General features: G+C 39.5%; 2 protein-coding genes across 4 annotated transcripts in view; one reads left to right on the top strand and one right to left on the bottom strand.

Moving 5' to 3' along the window:
• LOC310726820 (E3 ubiquitin-protein ligase TRIM21-like) overlaps nucleotides 1-13,727 on the top strand; it is a 100,027-nt gene that overhangs the window by 73,383 nt on the left and 12,917 nt on the right. The gene's annotated exons all lie outside the window — the stretch shown is intronic.
• On the bottom strand, nucleotides 520-9,454 carry LOC310726861 (tripartite motif-containing protein 16-like). Of its 2 annotated transcripts, none has more exons than XM_083542898.1 (7): nucleotides 9,304-9,454; nucleotides 2,417-3,000; nucleotides 2,228-2,323; nucleotides 1,885-2,118; nucleotides 1,642-1,789; nucleotides 1,409-1,435; nucleotides 520-1,307 (listed from the first exon to the last, which is right to left on the bottom strand). In XM_083542898.1, exons 2-7 carry the CDS (start codon nucleotides 2,996-2,998, stop codon nucleotides 1,219-1,221), a joined length of 1,176 nt encoding a protein of 391 aa, XP_083399024.1. In that variant the 5' UTR covers nucleotides 2,999-3,000; nucleotides 9,304-9,454; the 3' UTR covers nucleotides 520-1,218. The 2 variants fall into 2 exon arrangements, with proteins under 2 accessions (XP_083399024.1, XP_083399025.1); XM_083542899.1 differs by lacking the exon at nucleotides 9,304-9,454 and adding an exon at nucleotides 4,464-4,515.

Here is a 13,727-nt window from a genome sequence, read left to right as displayed (position 1 = left end):
TGATGGATGTTAGCATGGAGTGAGCTGAGGTGGCACTGAAGATTTGAAAATGCGCTAATGTCATTGTAATGTAATTGTCATTACGTTCAACAAAAAAATATAAACTCTCCCATTCTGTTAAAAACGTCCTGTGTTTATCTGCACTTTATCTGCATACGTTTTGCTGTGCATTTTTTCCTGCCATTTTGAGAGCAAACTTGACACAAATTGTTTACTTAAAATTTAAGTAATCAATTAGCTTTGTGTTTTAATTGTTCACTTCGCTTGAGTTCCTTACGGTATTTTCGTCAAAAACACTCATGTGCGTGAGATAAAAAAAGTTTCCCAGTAGGGGCAAGATCAATAAGGCCTTAAAAATATCGTATTTAACTCAAGCGAAGCACGCACATAAAAAAAAACACAAACACAAACTTCGATATGAACGTAAGAGCCGCATAAAACCAGGCAAAGAGACGCATGCAGCTCGAGAGCCGCGGGTTGGCCACCCCTGCAATAAATGAACAGTCAGAAGCAGGAATATTTATCCAAAATCACTTTAGCCAATGACGTTATTATTTAATAAAAAAAAAACAACACAGCATCAGACAGACATGAACATCAAGAATTCCAAAGAGATTCAGGAATCACATCTAACACACATAGTGGGACAAAATATTATTTAAAAAATGAAGTGAGAGAGCGCCCTCTGATGGACAATCGAAACATTAAGGAGAGACAGGGACAGGGAGAGAAAGTCGAACCATTTTAGATTTCTACACTTCATTAATTTTAATGAACAGGGCAGATGATCAGTGGGGCTGAATTTTTACCTCCATCATCAGTGCAGGGGCAGAAGTATGGATAAAGTTTCTCAGTGAAAGTCTGAGCAGTGAAAGAGTAAATATGAGATTTTGCATCAACATCATAGAAGGAGACCAGACCCTCCTCATAATCCACAAACACTCCAACCTTCTGAGGAGACTGTTTTAAGGAGAGGGAAACAGAGGGAGATTCACAAGCCTTATATTCAGTCTTATTCCTCAGAATCACACACCAGAATCCATCTTCAGGTCTGATTATAATCTCTCCTTTCCTGTTAATGGATTCTCTGCCGACTCCCAAATCCCACTCAGTCATCCCTTTGACCTGCACCTCATAGTAAAATCTCCCTGAGGAGAATCCCTTTTTTCCCAGAACAATGCAATAGTTATTAAACCTCTCTGGATTATCAGGGAGATTCTAAATTTTGTCTCCATATGTAACTTGTTTTCCATCATCAGACAGGACGAGATAAGTATTTGCTGTATCAGGATCCAGAGTCACGTCCACTGAGAGACAGAAACACAGCGTACATCAGTTTTATCATCACACAGTGTGTAACAGTGAAGAGATATAGATATAGTCATGTGATCAGTAAGAGCTCACAAACCTGCATATTGTTGAATTCTCTTCAGTTCTGTTTGGAAAATAGTTTTGGAAAATGTTACATGGAGATTAAAAACTTCATTATTATAAATAACATCAAAATACTGTAACAATAAACCAAAACACAAACATGGATTTTTGGTCTCAAGATCTTTATGAAATTCAGAAAATTTTATTTTCTGCTTAGTATGAATCTTTTTAGCCCAAACAAACTCTAACTGATCAGTAACTACTTACTAATGTCAGGAACCTTTTCCATTTCCTGACTGAGAGTCTTCTGAAGCTGAACCAGAGCTCTCCTCAGAGTCTCCACACTCAGATGAGAGGTAATTGTGATGGAAGTCCAGTCCTGGGTGTGTGGAGAGCTGCACAGTGACGGGTAAATCTACAGTACAGCAGGAGAGAGGAGAAACCCCTCAGCATGGGGACCAACATCCTGTCATGTGCTGCATTGCTATTGAGAAACAGAGGAACTCTGACCTGTAAGAGGTGGAGGTGATCCTCAGTGTGTAAGAGCTGCTCCAGATCAGTGTTTCTCCTCTTTAGCTCACTGAGTTCCTGCTCCAGATCTTTAATGAACTCTTCAGCCTGCCTCTCTGCTGCTTTCTGCTTCTCCTCCATCACCTTAAGCAGCTCAGCCTGGCTTCTTTCAGTGCAGCGTATCAGCGCACTGAACATCTCCACAACATCTGCTTTCTCCTTCTCTGAGTTTTTCTAACAGGAGACAAATCGAGATTAATAATTTCACATGGATGTATCATGAATCTCCTAATTTGTTGTATAAAGGAGTTCTTCTGGAGGTTAGTTACTGTAAGAGACTTACTTTATTGACTTCTACAGAGTGTTTGATCTCCTCAATCTTCTTCAGTCGCTCCTGGATCTTCTGCTGAACTTCTGCTTGGGTGTTCACCAGTTCATTCTGAAACAAATATGCATCATGTGTTTACTCATAAGTCAGAGGTCATATTTCTGATTTACAAACATTATCCATTATAAATGTTCAGTCTCTCACCTTCTTCTTAACACTCTCCTTCTCTATAGGAACAGTCTTGTGGGATTTGTGGTCTCCTTCAGTACAGAACTGACACACACACGTCTGGTCGTCTCTACAGAACAGCTCCAGGGGTCTCTCATGTTTCTGGCAGATGTAGTCCTCCAGGTTCTCCACAGGCTCCATCAGTTTGTGTTTCTTTAATGAAGAAACTCTCTCATGAGGTTCCAGATGAGTCTTGCAGTAAGAAGCCATACAGATCAGGCAGGACTTCACGGCTACACACTGCTTTTCACAGCAGACCTCACAGAGCACCTGAGATCGGGTGGGGTTTTCTGCAGCTCTGCTGGATTTCACCTGAACTGACTTCTTAAATGGAGCAGCAAGTGCAGAGATAAACGTATTCACACGTAGATCAGGACGATTGGAGAATTTCTCCTTACACACTGGACACTGGCAGTGTGAACTGCTGTCCCAAAACTCTTTTAGACAGATCATACAGAAGTTGTGTCCACATGGAGTAGAGACTGGATCAGTGAACACATCCAGACAGATGCAGCACTGGAGCTGATCTTCACACAGAGCACTGCTGGAGGAAGCCATGGCTGATACAGGAGATACAATGAAAGTAAAATTAGATCACAATAGACTTTATACATTACAATTAAAAACAATAACCACAATACATTTTTATTTTATTTGTCCCCCTCACAATCTCCTTCACTCCCTCACCATCATCACCATCAACACTGCTCTCCAAATCCCACACAAAATTTCAACTCCCCTCATTCCACAACCTTCTTTCTATTACCAAAATAAATCACAACTTCCAACCCCACATATCTGTCACTCCTGGCGATGGTAAGAAACAGTTGGAAAAACTAAAGCATGGGAAAGATCCAAGGATCTGACAGAATCAGTCTCAGTGTAGAGAGAAGCTGCACTAAGCAGCTGTGTGGAAACCTTCAGCAGCTCTTCAACATGAGCTTTCAAGAAGAAAATGTATCAGAATTGTTAAAACAATCCTGCCTGGTTCATGTACCAAAAAAAAAACCCAACTCCCTCATTTCTGAACAAATACAGACCCATAGCCCCTACATCTCATGTTATGAAGGTCCTAGAGAGACTTGTGCTGCTCCAGCTTAGACCTCAGATCAGCTCTTTAATAGACACCTTGCAGTTGAACAGAGACGTGATATGACAAACGTTTGACATACAACGACTGTACAATGAGTCGCTCGAGGTGTTTTGAGTGGCATGCGCAATTGAAAAGCAGAAGAACATCACTGGAAGACGATGAGAGATCAGGAAAACCATTCAGCAAATTGTGCCTGATGATCGTCAGAGAAGATGAAGATGCAGATCAAAGGTCGCCATTTTGACACCGTTGGGGAGATCCAGCGTGAATCGCAGAAGTTTTTTTTTTGTGCCTGACACACTTAAAAATAAGACATCCAGGAGACGTTCCAGAAGAACACTGGGAGAACTGTATTACTGTGCAAGGGGACTATTTTGAAGGTGATCGTGTGTAAACGTAGTTAAATAAAGTACTTTCTGGTAAACAGAGTCTCCCCAAACTTTGATACCTCGTTGGAAACTTCACGTGGTTCAAAAGACTCCTATAGCCTGAGATGTTTTGACCACATTCTCAGTGTATCACTGTGTCAGCACCAGTTTTATTAAATATTATGATTAACAAGATTATGAACACATCATACAATCATTATGAGCAGTTAATATTTGTTTAAAATGTTTAATTTAAATATTTATTGTTCCTCCACCTTTATCATACACAGGAACTTTAACACACACACACACACACACACACACACACACACACACACACACACACACACACACACACACACTAGTTTATAGATATTTATATAATAATATACATCTAGAAAACGCCTTTATTAAGAGAGACGTCCAAAATATTTATAGTCTTGAAACACGTCACTAAAATTCAAAGAGACGGAAAAAGGTCTCACAAGTTCACTTCCTCAAAGCTGCTCACTGTGACATAAAGTGAAAAAAAGATTAAACCCTTTATTTATATACAGTTTACCTGCTGTAACTTCAGTTCCTTGAAGAAAGATTCAAACTGGAGTTTGTGTCCTGTTGCAACGTGCTCAATCCTGATCTTCAAACGCTTTCACTTTTTACTTTCGTTTTTGCTGAGTGACATCATTAGACCACGCCCCCTTTCGTCCCGCGTTGATTTATTACACAGTTACACATTTTGGCCACAAGTGGGCAGAAAATCACTAATTAAAGTTCGGGGACGCATCAGACCAGAGGCGCCGAAACGCTTTCATATGAAGAACCAAAAATTGTTATGTTATGTTATTTATTATTTCATAATATTTGGAAATAAATAATGAAATAGAAATCATGACTCTGCCCAACTAATGCATTTGTATTTTTAATGATTTCTATTGCAAAGAAACGTATAATAAAATGAAAACACAGAAACAATAAAAAAAATGAAATTATCAATTTAAATTGAAATTTCGTGAAACCCACGAAACTGGGTTTATTTTCATCTAAGTAACATTTATTAAGTTCAGTAAACTTCATTTCATTCCACAAGGTGATTTCAGTGCTCTTTAGTTAATTTAAATAAAATTTAATTTAATTTAATCCAACACTATCAGATTACATAAATTCAATTATATTAAAATTTATAATTTTACATTTAGTAAAACCATCCACTTTCATAGATACATGTTGATTCCATTTATTATGCTCAAATAAAATATTGGTTTCTCTCAGTATGACGTATGAACAAGTTTACCATGCATCTAAATCATATAGTTTTATAAAAACTTCAAGTCTGAAGAGCACAGACATAAAACACACAGATACAATACGTCCAACATCTTCTTCTTCATTCTTCTTCTTCTCCATACCCCGATGTCCTGTACATCTGCCTCTTTCACCCCAACCACCTGCATGTCTTCCCTCACCACATCCATTAACCTCCTGCTTACTCTTCCTTTTTTATTTCTTCCTGGTGGCTCCATCCTTAGCATTCTTCTACCGATATACCCCATGTCCCTTCTCTGCACATGTCCAAACCATCTCAATCGAGCCTCTCTCACTTTGTCTTAAAAACATCCTACATGTCCCTCTAATAAACTCATTTCTAATCCTGTCCATCGTCGTCACTCCCAATGAACATCTTAACATCTTCAGCACTGCCACCTCCAGCTCCACCTCCTGTCTTTTACTCAATGCCACTGTCTCTAAACCATACAACATCTCAAGTCTCACCACAGTCCTATAAACTTTTCCTTTTACTCTCACACACTCTCGCACCTAAACTGCTCCACCTTCTCCACCTCTTCTCCCTGCAACCGCATCACTCCACTGCCCTCCCTCTCATTCACACACATGTACTGTCTTACTCCTACTGACTTTCATTCCCCATCTCTCCAGCGTGTACCTCCACCTCTCCAGCTCGTCTCAACCTGCTCCCTACTCACACCACAAATAACAATATCATCCGCAAACATCATAGTCCGCAGAGACTCCTGTCTGACCTCGTCTGTCAACCCGTCAATCACCACCACAAACACAAAAGGGCTCAGAGCCGATCCTTGATGCAGTCCAACCTCCACCTTGAACCAGTCTGTCGTTCCAACTGCACACTTCACTGCTGTCACACTGTCCTCATACATGTCCTGCACCACACTCACATACTTCTCTGACACACCTGACTTCCTCATACAATACCACAACTCCTCTCTCCACTCTGTCGTACACTTTCTCTAATACACAAACACACAACGCAACTCCTTCAGTCCTTCTCTATACTTCTCCATCAACATTCTCAAAGCAAATAATGCATCCACTATCTTGATGATTATATACTATTTATCAGCCTTTCATGTTATTATTATTATTATTATTATTATTATTATTATTATTTATTTTATTTTTTATTTTTTTTTATTTTTTTTTTTTTTATTATTATTATTGGGAAATTCCTAACCAGACTGGAATCAGAATGGATCATAGGGAATATCCAGTATGTAGAAAAGGGAATAGACTTGGAAATGTCCTCCTGATTTTCTGCTGATGTTTCGTGTATTTGTCGGGGTTGTCTCTTTCCCAGGACATTATGTGACAGATTGATCCTGGGACAATCATCAGTGGATGACCCGCAACGACGAATTCGTCACGCAGACCACTGAGAAGGCGGTGCTACAGAAGAGGATAAATAAAGCTTATGTGCTCCTCTATGAGAGACTGAACACTGTGTGAAATTCTTTTTCTTGTGTAGGAATGGGAAAGCGGGGATGGTGGAGGGGGAAGCAGGGGTGACGGGACTGAGACATTTTTACTTTACAACCACTTTGGCCTGATGAAAATTTTATCCACACCTTCAGCTCTGCATATACATTACACAGTTGGAAAAAGTGTCAAGGATTCCTAGTTCTGGTGGAACCCAGGTTAGGATAAGTTCCTCTCCGTTTCCCTTTCAAGGTTTCGTAATTGACACCATTACCACTGGCTTGCTTATAAATAGAGTTTAAATATAATAAATATTAAATATTAAAATATTAAGTACTGATCAAGAGGAAACAAGAAATATTTTTTTTTTAATAATTCATAGCCTCTTAGAACTTCTATTCATTTAACCAGGGGTCCCCGAACTTTTTTTTTTTTTTTGTGAGGGCCAAATGATTTTTCTCTTTCTTTAATTCGGTAAGAGAAAATGCTACGGGCCGGAGTGACTAGCAGTATTATTGTAGAGATTTTATTATAATTTTAAATGTATTTATTTTGCCTCCTAATGCTGGATTAGTTTATTTTTTTCTGCACCGTACAAACACAAGCGTTACTTTCCACGAGTTTATTTAAAAGGGATTATTAATATCATAACATTTCTTTATATTCATTGGTATTAAAATCAAAACATTTACTTACTCATGAATATGCATGTGTTTGATGGGTGAAACTGATGTATAATTTAGCTGGGATATAATTGGAAGCCAACCTTTATTATTAAATACAGATATATATCAATAAAAAATATTTAAAAATACATTTTCAAAGTATGTCTCTGGCATTGTTCAGAGAGCCGTTCCAAATATGGGGGCGGACCGTATTCATACCACAGGCTGTAGTTTAAACATATTAATATTTATTTCTTCATATACACTCTTTATATACACTCTCTACAGAAAAGAAACCTGTGTAGACACAAACACAAACACTATTCCCTTATTAATATATCATATTTAACATTCTCCTTTAGTTGTATCCTTCCTCAAGTGGACACAATTTTAATTAGCATGCAATGAGATGAACAGGGCAGATGATCAGTGGGGATGATTTGTTATAAGACCAACTCACAACTTCCAACCCCACATATCTGTCACTCCTGGCCATGGTAAGAAACAGTTAGAGAAACTAAAGCATGTGAAAGATCCAGGGATCTGACAGAATCAATCTTAGTGTAGAGAAAACCTGCACTAAGCAGCTGTGTGGAAACCTTCAGCAGTTTTTCAAGAAGAGCTTTCAAGAAGAAAATGTATCAGAATTGTGAAAAACATCCTGCCTGGTTCATATACCAGGAAAAAAAAAACTCTCTCATTCCTAAACAAATACAGACCCTTAGCCCCTACATTTCATGTAATGAAGGTCCTAAAGAGACTTGTGTTGCTCCAGCGTAGACCTCAGCTCAGCTCTTTAATGGACACATTGCAGTTGAACAGAGACGTTTGACATGACATGCCGACTGTACAATGAGTCGCTCGAGGTGTTTTGAGTGGCATGCGCAATTGAAAAGCAGAAGAACATCACTGGAAGACGACAAGAGATCAGGAAGACCATTCAGCAACTTGTGCCTGATGATCGTCAGAGAAGATGAAGATGCAGATCAAAGGTCGCCATTTTGACACCGTTGTGGAGATCCAGCGTGAATCGCAGAAGTTTTTTTTTGTGCCTGACACACTTAAAAAAAAAGACGACCAGGACACATTCCAGAAGAACGCTGGGAGAACTGTATTACTGTGCAAGGGGACTATTTTGAAGGTGATCGTGTGTAAACGTAGATAAATAAAGTATTTTCTGGTAAAAAAGAGTCTCCAAACTCTTTGATACCTCGTATGAAACTTCATGTGGTTTAAAAGACTCCTATAGCCTGAGATGTTTTGACCACAATCTCAGTGTATCACTGTGTCAGCACCAGCTTTATTAAATATTATGATTAACAGTGGGGGAGTGGTGGCTCCAGCGGTTAAGGCGCTGGGTTGCCGATCGGAAGGTCTGGGGTTCAAGCCCCGGTATCGCCAGGCTGCCACTCTTGGGCCCTTGAGCAAGGCCCTTAACCCTTTATGCTCCGGGGGTCCCTTATGAGAGAAATATCAAGGTCCGTGACATTGGAGTGACGTGGGGCCGCCTTCCCGTGGGCTCACCACCTGCAGGAGGGACCGTAAGGGACGGTGCTGTGAGGATTGGGCAGCAGTCGAAGGCGGGGGCCTGCTTAGACTGCTGCCTCCGCGACCCAGATTACGGATAAGCGGGAGAAAATGAATGAATGAATTATGATTAACAAAATTATGAACACATCATACAATCATTATGAGCATTTAATATTTGTTTAAAATGTTTCATTTATATATTGATTGTTCCTCCACCTTTATTGTTTCACACACAGTAACCTGAAACACAGTGCGGGCCCAGACACACACACACACTAGTTTATAGATATTTATATAATTATATATATTTAGAAAACGCCCTTATAAAGAGAGACGTCCAAAATATTTAGTCTTGAAACACGTCACTAAAATTCAAAGGGACAGAAAAAGGTCTCACAAGTTCACTTCCTCAAAGCTGCTCACTGTGACATAAAGTGAAAAAAAGATTAAACCCTTTATTTATATACAGTTTACCTGCTGTAACTTCAGTTCCTTAAAGAAAGACTGCAAAAGCTTCAAACTGGAGATTGTGTCCTGCTGCAACCTGCTCAATCCTGATCTCCAAACGCTTTCACGTAGTGTATTACTTTCGTTTCTGCTAAATTACATCATTAGACCACGCCCCCTTTTGTTGATGTATTACACAGTTACACATTTTGGCCACAAGAGGGCAGAAAATCACTAAATAAAGTGCGGGGACACATCAGTCCAGAGGCGCCGAAACGCTTTCATATGAAGGACCAAAAATCCAACCTGACTGAGGCACGTGACCCGGAAGTAATTATTGCTCCATACTTGTAGTATATTTAAATAAATGTTATTTATTATTTCATAATATTTATAAATAAATAATAACAGCGGATCATCCGTCTCCATACCCCCTGTCCTCTACATCTGCCTCTCTTACCCCAACTACCTGCATGTCTTCCCTCACCACTTCCATAAACTTGGTCTCCCTCACTTCCTGCTTTCTGGTGTCTCCATCCTCAGCATTCTACTACTGATATACCCCATGTCCCTCCTCTGCACATGTCCAAACCATCTCAATCACACCTCCCTCACCTTGTCTCCAAAACGTCCTACATGCGCTGTCCCTCTAATAAACTCATTTCTAATCCTGTCCATCATCATCACTCCTAACAAACATGTCAGCATTCTCAGCTCTGCTACCTCCAGCTCCACCTCCTGTCTTTTACTCAATGCCAGTGTCTCTAATCCATCCAACATCTCAGGTCTCACCACAGTCCTATAAACTTTCCCTTTCACTCTCGTAGATACCCTTCTATCACACATAATAATAATAATAATAATAATAATAATAATAATAATAATAATAATAATAATAATAATAATAATAATAAAATTAACGGCTGATAGATATTATATAATCATCAAGCTGATGGATGTTTTGTACTTTGAGAGTGTTGATGGAGAAGTATAGAAAAAGTCAGAAGGAGTTGCAGAGGAGGATCATGGGGTATATCAGTAGGAGAATGCTGAGGATGGAGACACCAGGAAGCAGGAAAAAAGCAAGAACAAGGAGAAGATTAATAAATGTGGTGAGGGAAGACATGCAGGTAGTTGGTTTGAAAGAGGAAGATGAAGAGGACAGGGGGGTATGGAGATGATGATCCGCTGTGGCGACCCCTAACGGGAGCAGCCGAAAGAAGATTATTTTATTATTATTATTATTATTTTTTGTATGTTTCATATTTCTTATTTGTGGTCAGGGAGCAGGGCAAAGTAAAAATTTCCTAAGACAGTTTAAGCTCGTGTTTTTACCGTGCATGTAACAATAAATTAAAATAAATAAAATAAAATAAATAAATTCGAATGTATTATTATGATTATGATTATGATTATTATTATTATTATTATTATTATTATTATTATTATTATTATTATTATTGATAATAATAAACAATTTGCTGTTAATAATCTATTATTTTATATTTCACATTTAATTTATTATTCATCTATTATTATTGTAGAATTTTACATCCTGTTCAATTCTATATTATATTATATTATATTATATTATATTATATTATATTATATTATATTATGTTAATAATAATAATAATAATAATAATAATAATAATAATGAAAAAAAGATGAATAATAATAATAATAATAATAATAATAATAATAATAATAATAATAATAATAATAATAATGTTTCTGAAGTTGGTAAGAAGCTTCACCTGTTGGCCAACACGCGGTACTGACCCACTGCTCTTTAGCCCCGACTTTTACTGTATCAGTCTGCTGAAACAGCTGTCCGAACACTTTTGAGCGCGACGCCCGAGCGGTAAGGTCTCCTGTAGCTGAGTGTGTGTGTGTGTGTGTGTGTGTGTGTGTGTGTGTGTGTGTGTGTGTGTGTGTGTGTGTGAATTTTCTACTGGGATGAAAAAACACACAGATTGAAATAAAAAAGAGCATTGAATGTGTTTTTATAAACTCATATGTGGTGTGTTTCCTTTTCTGATGTGTAGGAGAACAAGGCGCCTCCTCCTTCTGAGCCTGGAACATCTACAGGAAGGTGAGCTCCACTTCAGATTAATTTTATTTATACTATACGACCATAAGTATGTGGACACCCAACTATATAGATCTGTATGTGAAATGAACACAACGTTCCACATGATTTCTTCTGCAGGTCAGAAACTTCACCAAGAGACTCTTTGGAGGAAACCAAAAACATGGAGGAGTTGAAGGAGACCATGGTGCATGGGCAGGAAAATCTGAATGAAGGATAGATGGCAGCAAAACAAATAGACTCGAAGTCCATAATTACGAAGTTCTACTTGAATTTGAAGACTTTTGATGACGAGTGCAGTGACGACTACAGAGAGATAGATTCATCTGAGTCCAGGTGAGTTACAGACGTGCAGAATAGAGCAAAGAAGCTCTTCTATTTATTGTGTTTTACAGAGGGTCTACTGTAAACTCCATCCTTTTCACTTCCAGTTCCTATACGCCAGTGTTGGAAAGTCTGACTGCATTTCCTCGTGGGGGACACGTGAGCAGTCTGACTCCGAGTCTGTCCCCCATCTCACAAGTGCACACGCTCACTGAAGGGTACGTGGATTGTGGATTTGCTTCTGGGTTTTGCAATAAAAAAGAACGATGGGTTTTGTTAAAAGATTTGAGGCTTCTATCTGAACGCACTGGAATAGGAATGTAGTAGGTGTCGAGATGTTTTCACAGCTCCAGTGTGGTTTCTTCAGACCTGAACGTGTGTCTAACGTCTGGATTTTTTCGCAGGTTGACCAATTTCGGATTCAACTGCTACGTTAACGCGAGTCTGCAGTGTCTGTTTACAGCCGAGACTTTCTGTGGAGAGCTTTCCACCCTTCTGGACAATTCCTTCCCCAAAGTAGACGACACATTGATCAGGTAATCAGACTCCACACCACTGACCTTTCAACCATCATGATCCATGTTAGAACCTAGCAAAGAGACCACGTTAGCAGACGGGACATTAGCAGCACATTTAGGATCGTCATAAAAAATAAAACATGCTAAAAGGGTTAAAGGATCAAATTCAGGTTCGAGAAAGCAGAAAGCACCGATTCCCAACCAGACCAAATGGATCATAGGGAATATCCAGTATGTAGATTAGGAATAGATTTACGGAGATAAAAATTGTCCTCCTGATCTTCTGCAGATGTTTTGTGGAGTTGAGAAACGGCTCGAAAGATGGACATGAAATCGACAAGGATTCTTTGCTCAAAGACCTGATTTTATCAGCCACGATGATCAACCCTGAGTTCACCATTGACCAACAGAATGTGAGTACGGAGAACACACACACACTCTCACTCACACACACACACACGAGAACATGATGAGAACATACTGATGACTGATGTGATATGTGTGTGTGTGTGTGTGTGTGTGTGTGTGTGTGTGTGTGTGTGTGTGTGTGTGTGTGTGTGTGTGTGTGTGTGTGTGTGTGTTGCAGGACGCCCATGAATTTCTCTGCCTCTGTTTGAGTGAAATCGAGGAGTTTAGCATTAGGAAACGTTGGAAAGAGGATGTGGAACCTCGATGTCCAGTCAAGTCCAATTTCAAGTTCAACATGAGGAACAGTCTAACGTGCACCAGGTACCACACCTAACCTGGAGAGTTTGGAATTTGGAGGTGATGCAGTTGTTTATGAGATGTTCATGCATGTTGTGTGTGTTGCAGCTGTGGATCCCAGCAGAACAAAGAAGTCTTCAATCACCTGTCTGTGCCCCTGGTGTACGAGTCGGTGGAAAAGTGTGTCTACGACATTGTTTATGTGAGTAACTGCTTCTCGTTATATGTGTGTGTGTGTGTGTGTGTGTGTGTGTGTGTGTGTGTGTGTGTGTGTGTGTGTGTGAGATGGTATTATTACTGACCCCTGTGTGTATGAATAATGTATTTATTGTAGAACACCACAGTGTTGGAGAGAAAGTGCACGGTGTGTGGAGGAGAATCTGCCAGCTCCAGATGTGTGTACGAGGTACACTGCCCGGGTAACACACACACACACACACACACACACACACACACACACACACACACACACACACACACCTTCATTCCTTTATGTAGAGAACAGCAAAGCTGAGGGCAGAAAGACGGCCCTGAATGAAGCAGTGAGAGAGATTCAGACAGATAAAATGAAAGAGGACGTGAGAAAGAAAAGAAAGAGAGTTGAGAAGGAGGACTGTGGATTAAATTCTACTTATAGACTGAAGTGTCCTGAGCCATATTGGGGGAGAAGCAGCTGAAGGTAAGATAGAACACACACACACACACACACACACACACACACACACACACACACACACGCCCATGTGCTCCTCTATGAGAGACTGAACACTGTGTGAAATTCTTCCTCTTGTGTAGGAATGGGAAAGTGGGGA

This window comes from Silurus aristotelis (genome assembly GCF_946808225.1).
Source record: "Silurus aristotelis genome assembly, chromosome: 5".
NCBI classification, from domain to species: Eukaryota; Metazoa; Chordata; class Actinopteri; order Siluriformes; family Siluridae; genus Silurus; species Silurus aristotelis.
Note: the sequence above shows the minus strand (reverse complement) of the source record. Positions and strands in the feature narration are given on the sequence as shown.

Coding starts and splice junctions, on each gene's coding strand:
- LOC310726861 (XM_083542898.1), bottom strand. CDS start 2,998: ATGGCTTCCTCCAGCAGTGCTCTGTGTGAAGATCAGCTCCAGTGCTGC. Junction 2,324..2,416: donor AGGAGAGTGTTAAGAAGAAG/GTGAGAGACTGA, acceptor TATTTGTTTCAG/AATGAACTGGTGAACACCCA. Junction 1,790..1,884: donor ATCACCTCCACCTCTTACAG/GTCAGAGTTCCT, acceptor GCTGTACTGTAG/ATTTACCCGTCACTGTGCAG.